We start from the raw sequence: 25,028 nt of genomic DNA, 5'->3' as shown, positions 1-25,028 counted from the left end.
TTGGAACAGGATTTAAGCTGAGTTGTCAGAGAACTACTATGAGAAACATCCAGGCTTCTGAATTGTAGAAAGGCAAATAGCAGTATTCTGCCTACAGGTGTTTAAGAACACTTAGTCTCAACAAATGGAGGGGCACAGATGCCCTCGGGAGTGGAGACCACAGGTCCGGCCATGCAGACCTGGGTCCGTTTGAGCCGCTGGGCAAATGAGGGAGCCGGGAGAGAGTGTGGGATGCGGAGGGCTGATGTCAAGCTTAATATCCGAGCACAAGTCCAGAGATGACTTCTGTGGTTTTGAAAATTGGATTTGCCAGTAAGTGCTGAGTCTCCAGCACTGCCCACGCGCGCACTCAGTAACACTGAACGCCAGGACGAATGAGCTCTGCTTCCCTTCAGCCCAGCCACTTCGGAGGGCAGGGCTCATTTCTTATTAAAGACGCCAGCGCTGCCCATTAGCTCTTGACCTAAATGAGACAAACTTGATTCCGCGGCAGCCTCCCAGCGAGGCCCCGAGACGGCTGGCTCACCCAGCCCTGAGCGGATGTCTGCAGTGCGCACCAGGGGGTCTTGCGATGGTGTCTCATCACCTAAGTTTCCAAGGCCAACACCACAAATCTTTAGAAATGGCGCCTCAGACTCTGGGCTCAGCCCTGAAAACCGCAGCCCGATGGGCACGTCCTGTGGCGACACTACCTCTTCTCTGAAGGTTGAGCTCTTGCCCTGACCCCTGTCTGGGATGGGCAGTGGGGAGCTTACAAGGGCACAGAGAGCTCCTGAGGGAGCTGCCATGTTGTCCTGGAGATGACAGGAAAATGACACTTCTGAGTTTTGTTTAAATAACAGGGTGCACCACGTTCAATAGATGCATTACAGTGCTACTCCGGGGATAAAGATGTAAATGATCATTCTACTTCAGATTTAGTAATGACATACACTCCCTAACACAGAAATTCCAGACACTCGTTCATACCAGGTATGCTGACTACATCCAAGGGGGTTTTAAGTTGCTTCATGTGCTTGTAAAGCAGGTAATCCTCTTGTTGTCTTTTGTTCTTCTCGATGAGCCGTGTACAAGTTACATTAATGGCTGGTCTGGGTTTCTGATTCCTGAAAAACACTCGAGCAGAACATTTCCCCAAATGTTCCTCACCGTCCTGAAATAAAGATTTTGGCATTAAACAGAATGGCTACTTATCACTCCCCACCCACGCCAACACGCAGCTACACACAGGATTGAGAAGTTCCTCGTAAGTGGCGGTACACACTGGCATCCATATAGAGGCCGTGGTCTTGGCTTTGTGGAAAGTGATTTTTGTGCTCATAGTTGAACACGACAGTCCTTCACTATTTGCTGTCATTTGAACTGCTTTCTGATGATGCCCTTATACAATAATGCTGGGCCCACTGGAAAGAAAGATTGTTGATGTCTGTTGAGTACTGCTTGGTTCAAACCTCAAGGACAGTGGGTACTTTATTCTCTACTGTGGACCAACATAGTGCTTAGCTGGACCTCAAGCTTGCTAACTTGAACCAAAAGATGAAGCTGGTTCCCATTAACAAAAGTGCATCGTCATACTGCCCTATGAATTCAGGTCTCTTATACCAACTTTACAGATTAAGATACCGAAGTCTAAAGAGGAACTTACTCCAAGGTCTCACAGCTAGTAAATGCAAAGCCAGGAATTGAGCTCACGTCTGTCTGATGCCAAAACCCCGGCTCTATACTAACCCCTCTCACTAGTCCAAGATCTGATCTGGAAGGAATAGAGGCAGATGTCACCCAAATAGGACCAATTCAAGGGATGTTTGTTTGCATTCATGTTTAAATGCAGACATACAGAGTATCGTGGGGTCACCCTCACTTATCTCCCAATCCAGAGACACCTGGAGGTGGACAGCTGGATGCTTCAAGTAAACATTAAATGTATGACTCAACCATAGGACAGTGCTTCTATATCTCACAGGGCACAGATTCCTTATCCCAACAACAACAAAAAGCCAGAACCTATTCCCAGAAAAATGCATGCATTCTCAGACCGTCATCACTGAGCCTAGAATTTGAGGAAGTTCATGGGCCACTAGTCATGGCCCCACCCAAACCCATCCATGGGCCTCTAGTTAAGAACTCCTGTTACAAAGTGGTTGGTTGAGCAGTTCAGTTCTTTTCACTTTTACAGTCATTGAAACTGCATGACAACAACCAAAAAGAAACTTTGAACAAAAAAAACCCACAAGGAAACAAATTTTAATGAAAATTGGATCTGTTTAATAAGTCCATTTCTAGCACTAACTCAAAGAACTGAAGCATGCTTTCCGATGGGAGACTCTTAGTCCTATGAGTGCTACTTGGAATGAGAGGGAATTTCAGCAGTGCATTAAAATCCTAATTATCGGTGGCAGCCTAGAAGAAAGGTGAAGGGAGCATCCTGGAAGAGGCTTATCAAAGGCAGAAGAGAGAGCCAGCACAAAATCTCCTTTGGTGTCTAAGCTGTTTCCAGAAAAGAGAAAAGGAACCGGGTGTTGTCCCCTTTTGTTTTCCTTCCTTTTTGCCCCACCCCCACCCGGAAACAGCTCCACAGAATCAAAGCAAAGCACTCCCCTCATCCTCTGAAATGGAACATTTCTATAAGCTAACTGTGCTCTTCACAGAAACACTGTTGGTCAAAACAGTCTAGTAATTATTTTCCCTTTAGCTTTAATTTAACATTTTCAGTTTGTAACACTAGAAATCAAAGGGGTCTTCCTTATGCTTTAAGAAAATGTTTAGTTCGGGGCGCCTGAGTGGCTCAGTCCTTAAGCATCTGCCTTCGGCTCAGGGCGTCATCCCGGCGTTCTGGGATCGAGCCCCACATCAGGCTCTTCCGCTGTGAGCCTGCTTCTTCCTTTCCCACTCCCCCTGCTCGTGCTCCCTCTCTCGCTGGCTGTCTCTCTCCATGCCAAATAAATAAAATCTTTTTTTAAAAAAAGAAAGAAAATGTTTAGTTCTTGGGTGACGTAGCAAAGTCAGAATACATTGTCATCTTGTTAGAACTTGGTTCTGTATACTGGTAAGCGTTCTTCCAGAAGCCTCCCTCTGGGCTGGGGGGCGGGGGTCATGCCTTCCCCTCAGAAGCTCTGCGCCCCCCCCCCCAAGCCCCCAGACACTTAATGCATTGCTGCTTGCTTTGACTCAGCACCACACAAAGAACATCTGGGCTGGTCTCTCCGGCCGTGTTCCAGTTGCTGACTCCTAGCCAGCCCACGGCAGGTCATCTGGCTCTAATTTGTGTATGAGTCTTCTGTTTACTCTCTTCCTAAGAACGGGTAAAGGAAACTTGGCAAACCATGGCCTGGCTTGGTCTGGACTGTAGAGACATTCATCATGCCCGTGGCACAGTGGTACTGCTCTGTGTTTTACAGAACACTTCTGTATGGACGCTCCCGGAATCGGCCTCGTGCGAGGCCAGCCTCTAACGAGAAGTGTCAACAGCTGACAGCAAGAGGACAGGTTGACATTTGGGAGTGAGTCATTCTGAGCATTCAGAGGTGCTGGAAGCAGAACCGAAGGGGCTGTGAAATTCCCTCCCAGGGGCAAAGCAAGGAGGGGACGGCAGCTCTGGGGACTGTTTTAAATGCAACCTTGCATAAGGCCATGGAGTTGAAGGAGTTCAGTCTGTTAGCTCTGTTCTTCAATTCTTGAGAATAGAAAAGAAAGCATAAAAAAACCAAACCAGGAGCTAACCTTCAGGTCGCTATATATTCAGATTTTCACCCTTTTTTTTTTTTTTTTAAATAAATCCACATGAGTAGCTAATCAGATACTTCCACATGGCAGCTTACCTCTGGGTCATAGTGATCTGTGGTAAATACCAGGTCAACCTGACATTCCTTCTTTGGATTAACCTGAAACATAGAAATGGAATCTTAGCCTCGTAGAAGCTCTGTTAACACCTTCCTATCCAAGAATCACTCTCTTGGGATAGCACGGCATGCAAATGGTACCGTAGCATTTATACCGGAATAAAATCAGTCCTTTTTCACAAGGAGAAAAGAGCTCGAATTTCGGTCTGATCATGATACGCTGCTTGCCAGTGTGACACCTACTCTCAAAAGGGGGTTGAGAGGGGAAATGGCTGTGTTGAGGGGCCAGTTGGCTTTGTGAGAGCAGACCTGTGCAGGCCAGGCTGGGAGGGAGCGCCTCTCCCCGCACCCCAGGTGCCTGGACATCTGGGAGGGTGCCGGCCAGGGGGAGCCCTCATGCCGCTCATGGTCAGTAGGGTAGATGGCGGCAACGCTGCGCCCCATGATAGGTAATGGGCTCTTCAGATGGTGGTAAATGAAGGAGGGGGGGTGGGCAGAAGTGGCTGCTTTCACTAAGGCTGCCCAGGAGGACGCCCTGGGGAGGACGCTTCAGCTCCAACACACAGCAGGGAAGCAGCCACCCCCAGAGCCTGCGGGCAGAGGGGACCTGCCGGGAAATGCACGTGTAGCCTATTAAACTGGTCATCAACTCCAGTGCGTAGTTTTAGACGCACAAAGCCGTGTCACTGAGGCAATTTCAACTGTTTAGAAGAACTCATGCTATTTGCCATCAAGTTGGACTCTGGAAACACTGATTTTCTTTAAATTTTAGCCCAGGAACACAACCACCAAACAGGATAGTTATTTTAAATAGGCCAAATATCCATTCCTATTTTAGATCCTTAAACAATTCTGGAAAGCTGGAGAATGGAGGGATAGGATTCTCTGGCAATTATTTATGTAAAGAATATTTAAACATGTCAATGTATAGATGCCACTGGGGGAGCGGGCACGGGGGAGGGGCGGGGGAGCACCTAGACCACAGCGCAGGTGCAGTTTGCTTAGGACTCATTTTCAATATTGAGAAAGCTCTGGGGTAAGCTGAAACACAGATTTCAATTTACAGAATTCACACACACAAGTCTGATTTCTCCCTCAATCACTGTTCACCACCTACCCTGGCAAGCACGGGGTGGGGGATGGGATACAGAGAACCGGAACATCCAGTCCAGCCTTAACCAGAAACCCACTTGTCCTGTGGCAACAGGCACTAGAGACACTAGAGACACAGCGTGCTCATTAGTGTGGCTGAAAGCTGCACGTGGGCAAGGGGCTAAGTGCAGGAGGCTTTCTACAGCACAGGAGGCCTGAACTCCTTCTTTGAGGAACAGGGACTGGCTGGGCAAGGGTGTGGGAATAGGGTATAGGGGCTGGCATGAAGCTAGAAAAAAGGCTGTGTGGGGTGACTGGTGCAAGGTTATGGAATGCCTTTTTTTTTTTTTTTTAAATGAAGAGGACTTGGAACTTGATCCTGAATTCAGAGGGGGAGGGAGTTCCCAGTAAACATAACTACAGTACTTACGGTGTTGTGAAGAATAAGTTATGGCATAAAAGGGCGTAGACAGGGTCAGGGTCAAAGTTCAACATACGTTCACAATTTTTATCATTAGTAAAATCTATAGACCTGAGGGAGAGAAAGAACTATGCTGGAAATTAGAGTCCCGCCCAAGTTCCAGGCTAGGGAAGAACGGCAACACAGAGTCAAGGTTGCTTTTGCTTTGGTTTACTCCTGCCTGGAGCTCCCGATGAGTGGTCAACGGGTTTGAGATCTGCATGGAAGTCACTGGATAAGATTTTCCATGGTCTCAGTCTCCGAGACTCCTCCAGTTTGGGGTCTTTGCTTCCCGAGTTAAAGGAACACAAGGAACGGCGGGCTTGCTGCCTGTGACTCCGGCACCATGTGGGCACCCACCAAGAACTAGTACTCACAGAAGGCAGCCCCTGTGCTTGCCGGCAGGCTCTAAGCCTTGACCCGCTTGTTGCACCAGCCCTGAGGCCCTCTCACCTGCTGCAGGCAGGGCCTTTGTTGCATCCACTTCGAGGTCCCCCTGAGTATAGGCCTCCTACACAGGAGTCAGGGACCCCCATTGGCTGGTGGTTGGGGGGTGGGCAGGATGGGTGGGGAGACCATTCATAAGAAGAGAAGGACGAAGCAGAGTGGGTAGGTAGGTAGGTTCCTGATGCCCAGGAACAAGGGAGAGAAGTCCAAAAGGCAGCTGAATGTTATAGGAGATTCAGTGGAGGTAGAGTGGTTGAAGCCACGGAATTGGATGCAAACCCCCAGGGAAGACCTACGCCTACAGAGAGAAGAATCCAAGGACCACCAACCTTCATATCAATAATACATGGCGGGGGGGGTGCTTCTTTGCCATCGACAAGGATTCACAAAAGTCTTCCTCATCCTTGATACGACTGTGCATATTTTAAATAAACTACTTGAGATATATTTGAAAACACACAGAGGCAAAATGCAGTCTCAGTAAGTACTCTTTGTAGGGAAAGAAACAGAACTCGATTAACAAAGGCTGCGGGCTGAGTCAGAACGGCGCCTGGCCTTTTGAAGAGTTATTTTCCTTGCTGATTTGATTTCCTTATTTTAATCAGGCACTCTTAAAAGCATCCACATGTTGTCCAAAATAAGATGCTTGTATTTTCGGTTGGACTGTATCAGTTATCAAGACGCGGAGCTTTTCTCTCCCACAAAGGCGGCTCCCTTCTTCCTGGCGTGAGTCACAGGCTCCCGCGGGCAGCGGCGCGGTGCTCCTGCAAGAAGCCCGCGGAGCAGCAGCAGCCCGCGTCCGCTCCGGGCTCCGCCGGGGCAGCGCGTCTCGTGCTCCTCTGGCCCTTGCGGGATTGTGTTTCCCTCTGGCTGTGCGACCCCCACTGCAGGGCTGGCTGCGCTCGGAGCGCCGTGCAAGATGCTGGAACACGGCAGGACAGTGGAAGCCTGCGCCCTCGGCGCGGCTGGGGGGCGGGGGGACAAGGACTTCAAAGAGATCCGCGTGGAACTGAGGATCTGAGTGTAGACGACTTAAGAGCTATGAAAGGATAACTGGGGGACTGATCCAGCCTCAGGATCAGGGAAGTGACCTCTAAACGGAACTGTGAAGATTAAGAAGGAATGGACTTGGGGGGGGGGGGCAGCGGTGCAGGCAAATCATTCCACGGGGAAGGAACAGTGGGGAGGAAGTTCCCCGAGGAGCTGCCAGTGGGACCAGAGGGCAGAGAGACGGGAGCCAGGATAAGGAGGGGCCGCCCGCAGGCTACGGTGAGGATTTTATGGGAAGAGAAATAGGAAGCCATAGATAGGAGAGATTTTTAAAAGATCCCTCTAGCTGGAGCGTGGAGAGCTGCAGCCGCAGTGAGGAGGTGTCCAGAGTGACCGCAGGGCACAGAGACTGAAAGAGGCCAGCGGAGAGCCGTGGATGAACCAAGGCGGGGACAGGGGCAATGGAGAGAAGTATACGGTGGACAGATAGGAGGGCCACAGTGGAAGATAAACACTGAATGCAATTCAAGGGCAGAAATAACCACTAGAATGTAAGTTTTATATTAGGACATGACTACACCACCCATCATTTAAATGATTCTTGTATTTACAGAACAACAGATACCCTAGCGGGTCTGTGCGGGGTACTGTTCGGAGCACTCCACAGGTCCGAACTGTGCTAACAGAGCTCTGAAGGCCGGTTCGAACTCATGAGGAAGCGAAGAAATGCAAATTAAAGAAGCCATGAGGTATCACTGTACAACTACTAGACCGGCAATAAATTAGAAAGTGGCTAGGGCAACTGCGGGCCAGGTTTGGGGGCTTACTGAGAGCCGTCTGGCTGCGTGGTCGCATCAAGCTTACGTATGTCCTGCAAGCTAACAAACCCAGCCAGCCCTGGCTACGTATCCCAGAGAAACTGTGATGCTGGTTCGGGCCACTCAAAGGAGGATGCTCCTTGGGACACCACATGTGCAGTGGGAGCTGGAGGCAACCTGGTGTCCGTCCCTAGAGGGTGGGCAGGTAAAATGGGGGTGCCGGCCCCAGAGAGCCATTCGGAGGGCCAGGTAGCAAACTAGCTGACACACAGCAATGTGTTAGGAACATAGATCCTAAATTCTGTGAGTGAAAACAGAAACAAAAAATGTATGGCATAAAACCATTTACAAAAAATTGTTTAAATAAAAATTTGCACACAAGCCCAACAATATCCTTTATAAGAATACTGACAGATGAAAACACATCAGACTTTTTTGAGTGGTGGCCCATGGGAGGGTAGGGTGAATGGGGATAAAAGAATAAATTCCAGAAGGAGCCTCCCTGGACCAAAGACAAAAATGGCCCCGGAAATGAGGCATGGTCCTCCCTCAGCTTTGTACCTGGGATCAAGAGCACATGAACAGAATTTTTAAAAAGATAAAAAGTCATTTAAAAATGTTAAGCCCAAAGTAACTGAGCACGGATGTCCTCACCCCATATCTCAGATTTAGGTCTTTGTTTCTCCCAGTTAGTGGGATTAGCTTTGAGGCGTGTGCTAAACAAATGAGAGGTTCTGCTCCCTGGATGAGGCCAAACTCCCCAGGTTGGGTGGTCCTCGCTCTGCAGCTGGCCCTTGGCTTGCTACAGCTGCATGGTGCGAAGCTAAGCCGTCCATTCATAGCTATTTAAAAAAAAAAAAAAACTAAACAGATATTTCTTGAAAGAGCTTACTGTAATTCTGGGAAAGGTGGCAACAGTTCTGGCTTCCCAAAGGGAAGGACTGTTCTTGGAATAGCAGGTCACTGTGCTTACACCCTTTCACCCTCCTCCCCCCACTGCCAAACTGTCCAAATGGGAGACAAATTAGGAAGTCTCATACGTGTTTCTTAAAACACAGCAAGAGGTACAGGACGCTGTTCTCATATTTTCCAGAATATTGGCGCTTTATATGAAGGAAAAGTCTGCAAACAAAGCAAATGACCGTGTGCCTGTATAGCCTGCAGGGGGGAGTTAGGAGCTCTTCGCTACAGATTTCTTTTTAATTATGTATAAAAGAGGATTTATGGGCTGTAGCCTAGAACAAAAAACTTTATAATTAGGGACCACTAATGACATGGATTATATTCTAATCTGGCTTCTGTGTGTGTTTTGTTTTCCATGTTTCCTGGTTTTGCCCGCCCCCCGCCCCCCCGCACTGGCTGCTAAGAAAGGCAGCCCCCTCCCATGTGCGCTTTGCACCTGCCCAGCCTCACAGCCAACGGGCTCTTAGGGCAACGAGCAGCACTTTGATTTGGGGCTTCCCTTGCAGTAGGCAGGGCAACAGGCTGCTTTTAAAGTCCTGTTTGAGGAAATGCACAAAGGAAAGTGCACAAAGGAAGACTGAACTCAGTACACTCAATTTTGGGGGAGAGGGTAAGAGACATGCTCCTCAAATCCTTACCAAATCAGTACCAAGCATTTATTTAATGCCTGCATGTAAAGCATCCCGCTGGCCACTGGGAAAGAACACGTGATAAAGCCAGAATACCTGTAACAGGCTCTCACTCCATGCTTCTTGTGGTTCTACGCGGTGCCTGTGTGTTCGCACGTCCCCAGAGCTGCTGGAGGTAGATAATACCATTGCCCCATTTTAAGGATGAAGAAATGGAGTCAACTGCCCAAAGTCACAGAGCTAGTAAGTAATAAAGCCTCGCTCCAGACTGCTGCTGTGCCCTCAGATGGAACAGAAGCTGCGTAGACAGAGCCAGCAACCTCTAAGGGACGGTGGAAAGAAAGCTTTTAATGTGTGCTTGAGGGGATGGGGAGCAGAGGGAGACTGACTGTGCTTATAACCGTGGTTCCTATAGGCAAGACCACCCAAACCTGGAAGGAGACGGCCAGGCCAGGCATGTGTATCAGTTTCCTACAGCAGGCGTAACCAAGTACCACAAATCACGTGCCTTAACAGAAATGGATACTCTCACAGTCCTGAAGGCTGGAAGTCCAAAACCAAGGTATTGTCAGGGCTGTGCCCCCTCCTCTGGGACTCCGGGGAGAATCCCTCCTTGCCTCTCCCTGGCTTCTGGTGGTGGCCGGCAGTCCTTAACGTTTCCTTGGCTTGCAGCTGCAGCATTTCAACCTCAACTCTGTTTTTAAACAGCATTTTTCTCTCATGTGGTCTTCCTCTACGGGCGTCAATCATTGGACTTAGGGCCCATCTAAGGCAGTATGGCTTCATCTTAACCTGGTTACATCTGCACAGACTATTTCCAGGGAAGGTCAGAATCACAGGTGCATGGGTTAGGACCTCAATGTATCATCGCTGATGGCACAACCACCCCCACCAGCATGGAAGTGAAGATGATCTGAGATTTTGTAAGGAGCCCTGGATGTGCTATTTCAGGTAAGGTAGAAAGGGGAGCATGAGCCAGTACAGGTGAGGAAATGCCAGGGAGGACTGGGACTGAGGGAAGCGGAGAGAAAGGGAGAGGCGCCCGGCACAAGGAAGAGAGTGTGAGTCCCGGCATGCAGGTGAGCAGCCGGATTGAGAGGTTGGTAAATTCATGGAAGGATGTACTTGGAGTGAAGGTTAAGATGGTGGATTGGGGCCAGATTAGAGAAGGTCTCTTACAGAGACTTCATCCTAGAGTGGTGGCTCTCCCCAACTTCAGCTGCAAGAGTCTCTGGGACAGCCTGCTAAAACACAGTGCGGTGGGCCTCACCTCCAGAGCTCTGAGTCTGCAAACCAGGGGCGGGCCCTGGGAATCTGCATTTTATTGAGTTCCAAGTGGCTCTGCTGCTGCCGGTGTGGGGACCACCATCTGAGACCTTCTCTCGAGGAGCTGAGTAGAACTGCTGAAGTTCTGAGGGAGGGGCAGAAGTGACAAGTAGACGGTCACTAGAATACAGCTGACTGAGACACTGAGCACACGACAACTCTGAGGGCCCAAGGCTTTCGTGAGGACTAAACGGAGGAATGTAACTCAAAGTCTGGGTTGGGCAGAGTGTCTCTGGCAATTAGGTCGCGGGCCTTAGGAGGTTAAGATGGCAGGCCTACCCTCTGCTTCAGGGAGTGCACTCAGTTAACTCCGTGACGACAGAGGGTGTGCTCTTTTGCAAGCAGGAACACTGAAGGCAGCGCTCTGGACTGACACAGTTCAAATACACAAAATGTTGAAGAACATTCACTCCTTGCTTCCTATTACATGGAAGCTACTTTGCCACGTACAGACATTTATGTGTGCATCAAGAAGTTAAAACTGGGGCACCTGGGTGCTCAGTCAGTTGAACGTCCGACTCTTGGTTTTGGCTCACATCATGATTTCAGGGTCGTGGGATCAAGCCCCCCATCGGGCTCTATGCTCAGGGGGAGTCTGCTTGAGGATTCTCTCGCTATCTCTCTCTCTCTCTGCCACACACACCGCTCATGTATGCTCTAAAAAATGAATAAAATCTTCTAAAAATTAAAAATAAATTTTAAAAAGGAAGTTAAAACTGCTCATTCTAATAACGACTCTACAAAGTCATGGCTTATTTTCAGTAAAAACATGTTTACCGTAAAACAGAAAGGTTTGTTTTCATGCCAACGGATCAAAGATTTTTCTTCCAGCACATGTCTGGACTATATTTATATCAGATACAATACAATGTTTATTTGTTTAAAGTCACTGAAATATTGGAAATTGTGAATATTGCAAATAAACCTGAGGACCTTAATGAGGAATAGAGAATAGGTATTTATTTCATTTTAGAAACCTAACACCCCCTTCACACTCACTCAAAAACTTGGAGCCGACGAAAGAGCAGGAACAGTGTCCCCAAGAAGCCTTTGCCCTCGGCTGCCGCAGGGAGGCCCTGACAATGCTGTGCCTCTAGGTTTCCAAAGACACGATTCTGCCAAAAGCTAATCTACAGAAAGAAAACCCTGTGCTCTGGGGAAACGCTGTCCTTGCTTTTCCTCTCTCTGTGGGTGGTTGCTCAGCACAGTCCCTTCGTGCTGCCTTAGAGCTGGGGGTGACAACTTTCAGCTTCATGCTTTCAGGCTGAGGGTATGGGTGGTGGGGACCACTAACTCCGGCTGTCATCAAGTTCCAGGTGATTCTAATCTCCCTTCCCACACACACTGGGCCCCGCTGGCCTGACAGACTGTGCTTCCAAATGTCCCCTCCAGCCTTCACATTTGGTAAGAAAATATAAATGTCATGCCATTTCAGTGAAAGCAAACTTCTTCATTTTGTAAGGTTAGCTTTATGAGTCAGGCTCAGTGGCAGAGAAGTAAACGAGTCATTTGTGGATAAAAAATGCTGTGTTCTTATGTTCTGGACAGAGAGCTCCAGGGTATTACATTATACCCGGGAATTATCTTATTGCATTTTCCCTCTCTTAGGCAATGCCAGATAAAGCAAACAGTCTATGGAGCCAAAGTCCGCAACCTTCAGGCCCCATCCCGTGGGGTCCAAGGAGACCTTCGCCCGTGGACACTTGGCTTTACTACACTACGTAGCCGTGGACAGAAAGACACAGAGCGCTGGTTAGCCAACTCTGGTACCAAGTTCTTGACCCTTGGAAAGAAGCTAAAGTGGACATGGCCAGAGGCAGTGTTGCCCTCTGCTTCCCCTTTAGCTCAGGGGGTGCTAACTGGAAAAGGCTGGTTGTAAGACGGATACTAGGTACGGGGTCTCCCTCATTCCTCTGCAAGGGCTGGGCCTGGCCCAGCTCGTGTTCCAGATGCCCCATGGTGCCAGCACCCTTCCAGCTACCTTTATTTTCACTGAACAAATATTTAATATTTGTTTCTTACAGGGCCCGCCGTCAGAGGAATGGAGGAACAAAGAGGTCTGAGGGCTTTCACAGCACAGCAACACAGTCCTGTGGAAAAGCGAGCACAAGACGGCCCCCAGTCGAGGACCAGGCCGGTGTGCGGAGGGCGACGTGTCTGGAGGTGAGGAGATCGCCCAGGCTGCAGAGATCAGCCAGACAAGAGGTGCGAGCAAGAGCTGCCATTTCTCGGGTGCAGTCACCCATCCAGCGGTGTGGGAAGAACTTGCATGAGCCCAGAGCTACCCCAGAAACTGGGTGAGGCAGGCCGGTGAATAGCCCTCAAAGGTGCCCAGGTCCTAATTCCTGGAACTATGTTACCTGACATGGCAAAGGGAACGTCACCCATGTGCGGCCCGAGGGCCCTCAAGTTAAGGATCCTGAGACTGGCAGAAGCCCGCATTACCCAGGTGAGCTGAATCGGCGTGTTGACGAGAGTCCTTCTGCGGAGGAGACAGTGGTGTCACATTCAGGAGCTGCTGTGCTGCTGGCTTGCAGGATGGAAGATGGAAACCTGAGCCCAGAAACCGGAAAAGGCAAGGAAATGGATCCTCCCCTACAGACTCTGGAAGCAATACAGCCCTTCCACCACCTTGATCTAGACTCGCTTGGACTTCTGACCTCCAGAATTGTAAGAGAATAAACCTGTGGGGTCTTTTAACCTAAAAAGTGTGTGGTAATTTGTTACAGCAGTGAAACTAATTACAGACGTTGGCAATTCTTAATGTGTTCTGTGTGGGCAGGTCCTTTGGGGACCATTGTGGTTTTATATACATCCTGCATACAGTGACGGTACAAGACCCCCTTGGATAACCTGACTTTACGGGTAGAGACAGGCTTAACAGAATTAACCTAGAGTGGAGACTTGCTATGGCTACTATCCCCAACCACTCCTGTGCGACCAGCTCTCAAAAACCTCCAAACCGAGGCATCAGCGCAAAGGCTGCATATGTGAGGATAAATGTGTAGGGTGACTCACTGTCCATACACGGCGATCAAAGGCCAGGTTGGATTTGGGAGATATTGTGTGTATTTAACATTCCATGCCTCATTAATCAGTCATTTTAGGGTTCGGTATTTATATTCTATCTCCAGCAGAGCCACCTAGGCGTTTCAAGGGAGCGTGTGCCACTAAGCCAGACTCCTGGTGGTTAGATTCATGACCCACCACCACCAGGGAGCTTTATTTGGGGCCACTGCTCATAATCTGTGATCACACACGTCCCTGGCTAGGACACCATATGTGGCAAGTCAAGTGGAAAAGGGTTGTGGGCTGGTTTAAAAAAAAAAAAAAAGTTTGTGGTTCAAAATAATTTATTACAAGGAGATCCAAAGCATTCCTACTTACTAGCTCGTCTGGGTGCAGCTGGCTTGGGTGATTGGGGCTAGATGCCACGAAGCCAAGGCCTAAATTTATCATCAGGGCCGGGTGGCCTTTTCCCATCCTGTGCTAGACCCAGACTCTGCAATCAGAGCCTGCAGACCAGAAGGGTGCTGTGGTGGGAGGCTGGGCAGGGACCTTGGGTGCACCTGTGCCTTTTTAGCAGAAGCAATGCTTGGGAAGGAAGGAGGGAATCTCTGTTTTGTGCTCTTAGGACTATTAGGTTCCATCCCCAGGGCAGCGTGAGGGCACAGAGAGAAATACCACGTTCATCTTGCAGATCCCACCCCTGTTCTTCTGTGATGACTGTAAAAGCAGCTAGAAGGCTCCCCTGAGTGAAAGTAAAGATTGGAAAGTGATAGAGGAAGACCGTTTTTCTTAACAGAGTAAGTGCTTTCCTAACTGCTTGTGGCTCAGCAGACAGGCTCCGTTCCACTGTCAGACGCGTGGGCGGGTGCCCACAGTAGCCCAGCCTGTCTGCCCCAGCGGTGGCCTGATGCTTGCCAGAAGTCCATGGTTTTCCTCCCAAACTCGCTCCTGCCAGGGGTACCTATTACCTAACTGCATGCAAACTGTCACATAAACTGCGAAGAGTGGGAGAGAAGAAAAAAAAAAGTATGTCCACAAAATTCAAGTTAAATTTGTACAAGAAATTAAGTCTCTAAAACTCCTGCTGTTGAATTGCATGTGGATGAGTCAAGATTGTGCAAGAAGGAAGAAAAAAGGGTAAAAGTAGAGAAGGTATTCTTTGCAAGTGCTCCCTGCACTGTAAGTAAGCCAAAGTGGAAACCACAGATGATCCACAACGGCTGAGTCTTCTTGCTAGAAAAACTGCAAGGGGGGACAATGAAATGGCCGTGGCCCTATGCCCCAAAACAGGGGATACATTGACAATTTATTGATTTTCATTTAAATTGAAGTATTTTGAGGTACGGACATAACCTCCCTCCTCCAAACACAGGAGCCAAGAAGTGCCGCGGGCCTTCACCTTAAGTGACAATTCCCAAACAAGAGCTGATTCCCGAGTGGGTTGCCTTTCTCATGAAGTACGGGCACACAAAGACCTCTAAATGTCAGGGGAGGGCTGGCCTCTCGTCATCTGCTAGGCCAGTGGTCTCAGGACTTGCTAAGACTTGTCTCAGTGTAAAGGGCAGCCTCGTACAGGAGGAGGGAATTGGGAGTGGAGCTGATCCAGGATACCCTGGGTATCAACGCCACCCAACATCTCCCACCACTCTGCACTGTGGGCCATGAGGCTGTGCCACATCCTATGTGGAGGGTAAAGCCAGAAAAAAGATGGCACCAGGTAGGACAGTGAGGGAACATGAGCTGTGGTCTGCGATCTCTTCCTATAATTTAGTAAACAAAACAGAATGCTCACTTGGCTCTTTCAGCCTCTGGCATTGATTTCTCAAAACTTAGCTAAATTTACTACCACAGCTATTACTGGATTTCACCACAAGAGGGAGACAGTGTTTCTAAAATGAGAGGTTCGTGCACAACTAGGAAATCACTTCAATCAGGGCTGAAGAGGTCTTAAAAATCACTTGCTTCACTGGTTTTCAAAATCCTTTTAGTTGAAATCCACAGCAAGAACTGAATTCTTCATAGCGAACCAGTTCATAAATATATATTTGAAACACATTTTAGGTACCATTTACTCTTACTTTTGCAGCACACTCTAATAGTTTGTATTCCAAACAATTTTGTTTTAAAAATAAACCAACAAACCACAAAACATCTGCAAGCTACTAACTTGATTTCCTAACCCACTAGTGGGCCATTACTTTGAAAACCCTTGACTTGGCTCCAGCCTCTCATCTTACAAAGGGGTGCGTGGACCCTTAGGGTGAAGAGGGCTCCCTGTGAGCTATACTTTTCACCCACACCTAGCCACCTGCTCACCCTAGGGGCAGTCCTGGAAGAGTGACAGACTTTGTGTAGCAACTGAGCATTCACTCTGCAAATGCACTGATTTAATAAAGAATGCAGACCCATTTTGGGGATGTATCATTTTTCACTTCTTGTCCATACTACCACTTTTTGTAAGCAGAGCAGAAATTTCTTAAGCCACGACACGGAAAGCTCCATGCAGGTGAGGTCCGTGCTCCTCATTCAGGTAGCCAAGAGACTGCTTCGAAACTGAATGAATCTCAAAGAGGCTTACCCTATGATCCCACCCCAATCTGAATTAGGGCCATAATATCTAACCCAGTTCCAGGCGAATAGTAAGTGCTCAAGAAATAACTCATGGATAAATGGATCACCCCTCAGACAGTATAATGGTAACTCACATTTTTTTATATTTTACAACTGGTACTTATATCGTCTTTTAGCGCTCTTAAGAACACCTAGTGTGGTTGGCAGAGCATGGATTATTTACACTCCAAATGAGGAAATAATCAGAAAAGACATGATCTTTCTTCTTCAGGTTGTGTGGCTCCCTAGAGGCAAAGCAGGGGCTAGAATCCGGGTTTCCTACAACACCACACCAACTGGTCCCCCACATTCGGGAAAGGCAGCCCAGGGCAGCTCCAAAGTAGGAAACAGCACTCACTCTCCGGGGACCCCTGCTAGGCTTCTGCCACCTCCAAGGATCCTGGCAAGCCACTGCCACAAATTAAGACACACCTTGCCCCAGGCTGCCCCAATCACCCTTGAGGGTGAGCCCCCATTTAGCGGTGATGTTTGAAGGTGGTAGAGGAATGAAGAAAAAATTTCACTGAATTCCTGGGGAAAAACTGAAACCACTTTAGCCACTAGAAACTCTTGGCCCTGAAAGTCACTGAGCTCTCTTTCCTGGCTCCTTGATTTAGAAACATGTATAACCATTTTCAGAAGAAACGTAAAGGTAAACCAAATGACCATAGGAAGTTATCCTTTCTTAGGGTCAATATCCTGCATTCCCCTACTTATTAAGTACACCCTCCCCCCACACCCATATCTGCTCTAATTTGATTTATTGCCCCACCCCTTTTTTGGTCAAAAGGAGAATTCCTTTAAAATTCAGGAACATTGGGGCGCCTGGGTGGCACAGTGGTTAAGTGCCTGCCTTCGGCTCAGGGCGTGATCCCGGTGTTATGGGATCGAGCCCCACATCGGGCTCCTCTGCTATGAGCCNCGGTTAAGCGCCTGCCTTCAGGTCAGGGCGTGAGCCCCACATCGGGCTCCTCTGCTATGAGCCTGCTTCTTCCTCTCCCACTCCCCCTGCTTGTGTTCCCTCTCTCGCTGGCTGTCTCTATCTCTGTCAAATAAATNTGTCTCTATCACTGTCAAATAAATTTTAAAAATCTTTAAAAAAAATAAAATAAAATTCAGGAACATTGTATAATACCATTACAGATGAAAAACACTAACTGAGCCCCTTGTGGAAGAGACAGGGAATTTCTACTTAACTCACTTGGNTAAAATTCAGGAACATTGTATATACCATTACAGATGAAAAACACTAACTGAGCCCCTTGTGGAAGAGACAGGGAATTTCTACTTAACTCACTTGGGTTTCGAGAGCTTAGTTATTTTGTGAAAGACGCCAAGTATTTTTCTTTCAAGGGGATGACTAAATGCATAAAAAAGCAAAGTAGTAGTATTTAGTTTTTTTATGGTCTTGGAAGGAAGAAAAGAATTTCTGGAACTTGAAAACTGAGTTTGCTGTAGGGAATCCTCCTCAATGATAACCGGGGAGCAAATCTTCATGGACGCTCTCTTTGGGCTCTGGGAGGTGACTACTCTCCAACTTTACTAGAAAGTTCTCAAGCTCTCTTTCTGCACTTCTCTGTTGCCCTAGTAAAACTTAACTTTTCTCCCTGAGACAGCAAGGATTGTTAAAAAAGGCAAGAAGAGTTGGTTGCCTTTTTCTAGGAAAAATGTGATTTCCTCAGTCAATAGATGTAATCACCTTAAGTACAGGATTAAGTCTTTGAGGAACAAAGCCTAGGTTTCCAAAAGGCCTTCCCCACCCCTGTATCTGACAGCAAGTCTAGAACAATCTTAAAAACCCTACTGCCCCTCTTTAAAACTCTCCCTACTTACTCTCTACACTTCATTCTAGATTTTTTGAGGCTGAGTCTGCAGGCTCTGTGGAATATTTGGGGATTACTGGAAAAAGCATCGCTACTATTGGGACAGAGCGGAGTTCTGTAACTGTGCATTCCTCTGTTTGATGAAACAAGTAATAATGCAGCTCCACAGACACAAAAAAACAAGGTTCCTACAGCCAGTGCCTGGAAATCAGCGACCAAGTCAGCAGCTGCCAAATTCTCATTCATTCCATTCACATGGAAAACAGCCCTGGTCCACTCGCATTAAAATAGACGCCAGTATTGGGAAGGTTCCTCCCCAGCCCCGCACCCTCCCGCCAACTCACGAATTCCAACCACATTATCCCGAAGCCCTTGCAGGGTCGCCTGCTGGTAAGACACAGTCCGTCCACGGTCCGCAGGGGAACTGGCACGGATTTCAGAAATCCCACCCAGCACTTCTGCTGGAGCCGTGGTGACCACCCCTTTGGCAAAGCACCTCTGGATACCCCCAGACAAGATCAAGCCTCGCTTTTTGGGGCCTGTTCCTCAGTTTCCCCACGCACCTCTTTCCCAGGAATGGAAGCTGCCCTGTGAAAAATCTATGGCCTCATAAAAGCCGAAAAAGCCAGCCAGCTTTCTGGGGACCCTGAGCAACCACGGTCCGCTACACCGCCTGACCCCTCCGGAGGCGCCGTGGCACTAGCCCGACCGCCCCCAAAGTCGCACCGCTCACACACCCGGCCTCGGACCTGCCGCGGGGCGGACGCGCGCGCGCACACAGGTGTCGCTGCCCACGCGGGGCGCGGCCGCGTCCCTCGGGCACTCACCGTGGCGCGGCCCTCCAGCACGGCGGCCAGCACTCGCAGGGCGCTCGGCGAGCCCGCACGGAAGTTGAAGAAGTGCAGCGCGGCGCGCGCCGCCTGCTGCAGGAGTCCGCGCGGGAGCTCCGCGTCCTGGAGCCCCGGGGAGTCCTCGCGCCCCCCGGCCGCCGCGGGTGCCGCCGCCACCCCTCGGAGGGCGAGCAACAGCAGCGGCGCGAGCAGCAGGACGGCGGGGCGAGGGCCGCCGGGCCCAGANGCGGGCGGCGGTTGCCTGCGGGGCGGCGCGGGGCCGGCCGGGGGTGTCTGGCCCGGGCTGCGCTGGCAGGGGGACGAGGGGGCAGTGGAAACACCTCCCCCGAGGGGGCGCAACTTGCCCGCCGCCGCTCTGCGCCCCGCCCCCAGCCCAGTCGGGGACCCGGCTGCTCTCTGCCGTTGCTTCGATTTCGAAATCCTTTGGGTTTCAGAGCGAGCCTGCTTCCGTTCTCCAAGGCTTGGAACTTCGGTTTCCCAGACAATGAAATTGGGGGCCGTGGATGAGGGGGCGGAACTCAGCCAGCATTGAGGGGGATACCTGTGGCACAATGACGTTGGGAGAGGCACAGGTCGCCCGAGGGCTGGGGCTGGAGAGGAGGCTGTAGTGGTCAGCTGGACCCTCCACCCCCTGGTCACTGTGGGGGAGGGAGGTTCCGGTGTAGGCTCAGGACCTTATCGGGTGAGTGAATCAGGAGTTGTTCGTGAGGTCTCAGAGAGAAACTCTTGCTCCCCTAGAGAACGACGAGCTCTCTCCTCCCCTTGCTGCGCCTTTGAGAGGAAGCCTGTAGCCCCGAAACTGATGGTGCCGCCATGCCACCCTCTGGAAAGTAGGCATCAGGATGAAGCCAGCTCGGTGGAAGGTAGAAATGAGGCACAGAAAGAAATCAAGTCCTTGGCTTGACTTCAGGACCCACCTGAAGCCTGCCCTATCTCTAGACTTGGCAGTTTTAAGAACCAATAAACCACATTCATTTTTTAAGCCAACTTGAGCATGATTTTGTTATACCAGTTGAAAAATTCGTAATGCACTGCCGAAGCAAATACTACTAGCAGGAACCGGAGATGTAAGGCTTCCCCGTGTGTGTGGAGGGGGTCTGCTTGTGCCAGCACTGGGAAACAGTCTGGGAATACCTCAGCTGCCCCCCACCTGGAGAAGACCATATTGGCAGGTTCCACAACTTTGGGCTGAACCAGCTGGTGAAGGGACTCCCAGCCACTCTGGTGGAATCTAGCCAGCCATAGGGGTCAGGCCAGGCTGGGAGCCTGGAGAAGTGATTGCTTCTAGGCTGGACAACTGTCAGCTTCTCTCTCAGGCTCTTTTCTATGAAAAGCAAGGTCAGGAAGAGTGAGAGGGAAAAAAGACCCTGCAGGAGAAGAAGGAACCCCTTAGAGACTTGAACCTGGGCCAGGTCTCAGAGTCCTATCCAGAGATGATGGAATCATTGTGGTAGATGGAATATTTTGTAAAGGCCGGAGTACTCTTTATTGATAACTTAGTTTTCTCCCCTCCCCTCATCCCTATCTTGCCAGTGCAAGCACCCCCATGGGGTTGGGAAAGCACAGATGATATCAATTATTAGAAAACCGGTAAAAACAACTAATTTATACATGAGTGACACGATGTAACACCACGACTCCTTTCTACATGCTGATGCTTGCATAGACCATCTGGAAGGACAATCAGAAACTGGGAACAGTGGTTGCCCTCCGAAGAGGGAGCTGGGGGTGGGAGGAGCTTACTCTAACTGCAATTCTTTGATTCTTTAATATCATCTCTTGCTGGTAGTACAGCGGCTGGGAGGGTAGACTCAGACCAGACTGCAGGGTTCCAAGAGCGGCTTCACCAGTGTGTTACTGGACTGCTCTGCTCTTCTTGGTGCCTCCTAATGGTTTGCATGTGCTAATATCCATGCATACATAAAGCACACAGTAATGGCTATATGAGTGATGGCTATTATTATAGCTGTTAACCTAAAAAATTAGATATAATCTTGAAAATAATGCAGTCAGCTGTGGATTTCTTTTAACAAATGATGAGAAGGGATGGCAGGGACTAAAATCTGCTGGGCCATTAAATAAGATCTTAGCTATTACTTTTAGCCTTCTTAATCCAACCTTTTATCTGAGCTATTAGCAAGTCAGAAAATGTGACTCTAGGGGCCTCTGGGTGGCTCAGTCATTAAGCGTCTGCCTTCAGCTCAGGGTGTGATCCCAGAATCCTGGGATCAAGCCCCACATCAGGCCCCTCTGCTGGGAGCCTGCTTCTTCCTCTCCCACTCCCCCTGCCTGTGTCCCCTCTCTCGCTGGCTATCTCTCTCTGTCAATTAAATAAATCAAATCTTTAAAAAAAAGAAAAAGGAAAGAAAATGTGACTGTATATCCATTTTCTAGTCTCCTTGGCAGGTGAAAGTGAAGGTAGGTGGGATTGGGAGAAGAATACAGATAATCAGCCCTTGACTACTGAAACCTGATTAACCAAAGCTCAGATGTGACTGAGATACTTTTTCTCTGAGACTTGGAACCAGGAACACCTGTGGAGAAAGTGTCACTCACTTGGTTCCTTGGGTCTGTGTCTTGCATGCTGTAAGGTGACTGGAGCTTTTGTTTCAGTTAAGCGCTGGAGACCTATATACCTCCCATGCTATGTCTCCAGGCCTGTAATGTCTGTCCCAAAACCCCTGGAGGAAGGCACTTTGCTGGTCATGCAAAGAACAGAAGCCCTGCTGGATGGAGTGAGCTGTTTTCCTAGAACATTTGGCTTCCTGATCTCTTCCTTAAAGGTGCCTAGGACTCATGGGGGAATTCATTGTCCTCAACATTGGGCCCATAAGCTACCTGATGCTCACGCTGTCTGCACCGAGTCCCCAGAGAAGGGGACCAGACCCAGGGCTTGGAGCATCACACCTACACCTCACCAGACTGTCAACGGCAAGACAAACAGCAAAGGGCACCTGCAGTGCCCAGGGCTCTAGAATGCAGGTCTGGGCTGTGATAGTTTTCTGAATCTGTGAGGTTAAGAAGGGAGCCTTTCTAGCTTGAACCAGTGAGAATGAATTCTTTGAGATGCAGAACTGGAGACAGGCTCTTTCTAAAAGAGATGTGATAGAAAATACAGTAGTTACATTTATCCCTGTCACCAAGGAAAGGTTTCTCATGACGTAGTTTAGTTAGAGGCTGACATGGATGTGTTTGGAAGCCTCAAAATCCAAGTGGATAAGGTAACCAGCACTATCCGATAGAATTTTCTAATGAAAATGGCTCTATATGTGCGTTGTCTAATATGGTAGGCACTAGTTACACGTAGCTACTGACTTTGAAATGTGGTTAGTGCAATCGAAGAACTGAATTTTTAATTGTATTTCATTTGAATTGGTTTAAATATACATAGCCACTTGGGGCTGATGATTGCCGTATTAGCACAGTTAGAGACAACTGACTTTTCACTACAGCAATGACTTGGGGAAAGAGGGAAAATAATATTTGGGGGAGCTGTGTTTCAGATATATCGTTACGTGCTTGCTGTAACAGAATTATCTCCTTCAATCTGCACAGTCTAGAGGAGTGAACTGGAGGCCAGAGAGAGGTTACACGACTTGCCCAAGGTTGCATTACTAGCAAAGATCAGGAAAAGGGTTGGCACTCAGGTGTGGGCCACCCTTTCTCCAAGCACTGTTTGGTGTATTCCACAAGCAGGCACTCAAGATGGAGGGGTTTCGATTACATCAACAAAACTAAAGCAGGGTGAGAAAATCCAACTTTGTGGTCAGAACAGTTGGGATTATTTTATTTCAAGAGAAGAATACTGAAGGAGCCACTCAATCTTCAGTGCTAAATTACAAGATTTTTTAGAGGAGAGTAGTGGGCTGTCGCTGTTACCACTAGTGAAAGCTTCATTTTATTCTGGTTATTCTCAGGGACATGGAGGAATTCATATAGCCTTGGTCCTGATGTGTGGGCATCTCTCTTTATATCTCAGTGAGGCTGGCTGGACTTCAGGCCCCCAGAAGGAACTCAATCGCTTGGGCCTTAGGACACTGTATGAGTAGCATCTGCTTTGACATCAAGAGACTGGTGGCTTCTAAAGAAGATAAGAGGCATCAAGATTCCTATATTCAAATTTCTTGGTGATCACAACCCTGGTTGTTAGCTAAGGGATAGAGTGAGTGGGGACAACCTATTTGCTTGACTACTCTCAATTCGGAGTCATTGCTACATTTGAGCAGATAAATAGAACTGTTACCCAATTCTCTGTCCACTTACCTGTGAGAATGAAACAATTCTTTTAAAATCCACCATGTGTTCACAGTTAAAACTGAAAGTAATTTAGCTGGTGTGGCTTTGACAAAAATTTCTTCTCTTGCAAAGATTTGACAAGCCCATTTTGACACACAATTGCCCACAGATGTTTTTTAAAATGTAATGAACACGGTCAGTACCCAATGTATTTGCAATTTTCCAAAGTAAGCCCTCATTTTTGGTATGTCATGCTAGTTAGAAATGCAACATCTTTATAGATCAATTACACATTTTCTGACGAATCTGGCATGGCATTTTGTTTTTCCATCCATCACTTAAGACAGGATATTTGCCATTCCAAGAATGAATTAACATTCTACTTGATTGATAAACTGTGATGTAAAGTAAATTACAAGTTGGGACTGTTTTAATTTTCCAAGCAAAGGATATTCAAGTAAAGCTTGAAATTGTAAGGTTTATTCTTTCTTGAGAAGATGCTATATTTATTCAGAGTGAAATAAAAAATTTTAAAGTCCCCCCCCCGCCACCAGCAGTAATACTTAGAATTTTATGTTCTTCAGAGAAAAATCCCTAGTAATTGTTAATATTTGTATACCATGAACTCCCTGGAGTGGTTGATTTACGAAACTCTGTTTATGACACTAGTGTTCACCAGTCAAACTTCATAGGGTATGTTATCAGGGCAAAAGAAAATCAATTCCTCATACCGCAGAAGATTCCATCTGCCCACATAGGGCAGCCTAGGTAATAAGACAATGTGTTATAAAACCCACATTGTATTTTTTTTCCTTCTCACCATTCTTTCCACAGACATGACAAGGCATGCATCTCATAGTGAGAACAAAATACTGATAAGTAAATCACCTGACTGATAAGTAGATGGCACAATCACCTAGACGACTTATATACATACAGAGCTGGTTGAGTTCCTTGTAATGATGCGGTGCATGGATTTTCAGGTTGGGCAGTTATTCAAGAAAAGCTGCATCTGTGGTGGGGTTACAAGACTCAGCAAGTCGTGAGAACATCAAGGTGGGGACCGTTCCAGGCAGGAGGGATGGCCTGAATGAATGAATTGTAGAGAGGGTCAAACACAGGACAGCAGTGAGACCGGCTGGGATGGTGCCAGAGGCTACCTGAGGTAAAAGAACAAGGTGGGAGAAGTGGAAGCCCAGAAACAGGCATTTGGTTCTTAGAGGTTCCCAGAAGTTCCCACACACCTAGGCTGAAAAGAATGCACAATGCACAAAATGAGTTAGAGTGTATAAACATTATTTTTTGGAAATAAATGCTAGCGCAACAATGATTTTCTCTTCACTGGTAAATAACAGAAATATCAGACTTTAGGATAAGGCGGTGCTAGTGTGGGCTAATATGAAGTTCTATCTTTTGATTCTTAAAGGACCAACAAGTACACAGAGTGTAAAGGGCTCTGGTCTGAGAGGCAGGAGGAAAGAGTTCCAGTCCAGCTCAGCCTTCGTAACTGGCTTCAGTCTTCTCTGTGTAAGGTGCTGGGTTTGGGGTGAATTAGATGATAGTCAGAAGGAAGAGCCAGTTTGGAACACTGTGGTTATATTCTCCTTTAGCTGTGCCTACCCAAGGCAAGAGAGGCTTGCTGGACTGTCCTTTCTCTGGACTGGTCTCAGTGATATTGTCCCACCTTCTTCAAGAAGCCCTGTTCTCTCTCACCAGCATGCAGGTATCATAGATGGACTTATTACCTGGTATTTTATCTTATTTTTTTCAGTACTTCTTTTTTATTTAGTTTACATTTTATTTATGTATTTCTCAGCTATTTTTGGATTTTAAAAAGTCCAAACCAAAAAAAGATTCATAGTTTAATTTTTATGCCTATTATCTGAATTAAATGAGACAATCAGATGTTTGGGATTTGGTAAATGAGATGACTCA

At 48.1% G+C, this 25,028-nt stretch overlaps 1 protein-coding gene across 1 annotated transcript in view; it reads right to left on the bottom strand.

Moving 5' to 3' along the window:
• Positions 1–21,440, bottom strand: part of RARRES1 (retinoic acid receptor responder 1) — a 56,352-nt gene extending 34,912 nt beyond the window's left edge. The window contains exons 1-4 of the mRNA XM_002918811.4: positions 21,362–21,440; positions 18,834–19,531; positions 3,819–3,881; positions 970–1,153 (exon numbers count right to left, since the gene is read on the bottom strand). Coding sequence (XP_002918857.3) covers positions 970–1,153; positions 3,819–3,881; positions 18,834–19,531; positions 21,362–21,440 — 1,024 coding nt within the window. The remainder of the gene's footprint in view (positions 1–969; positions 1,154–3,818; positions 3,882–18,833; positions 19,532–21,361) is intronic.
• Between the last annotated feature and the right edge of the window lie 3,588 nt (positions 21,441–25,028).

The sequence above is a fragment of the Ailuropoda melanoleuca genome, chromosome 1, assembly GCF_002007445.2.
Source record: "Ailuropoda melanoleuca isolate Jingjing chromosome 1, ASM200744v2, whole genome shotgun sequence".
Taxonomy (NCBI): domain Eukaryota; kingdom Metazoa; phylum Chordata; class Mammalia; order Carnivora; family Ursidae; genus Ailuropoda; species Ailuropoda melanoleuca.
Note: the sequence above shows the minus strand (reverse complement) of the source record. Positions and strands in the feature narration are given on the sequence as shown.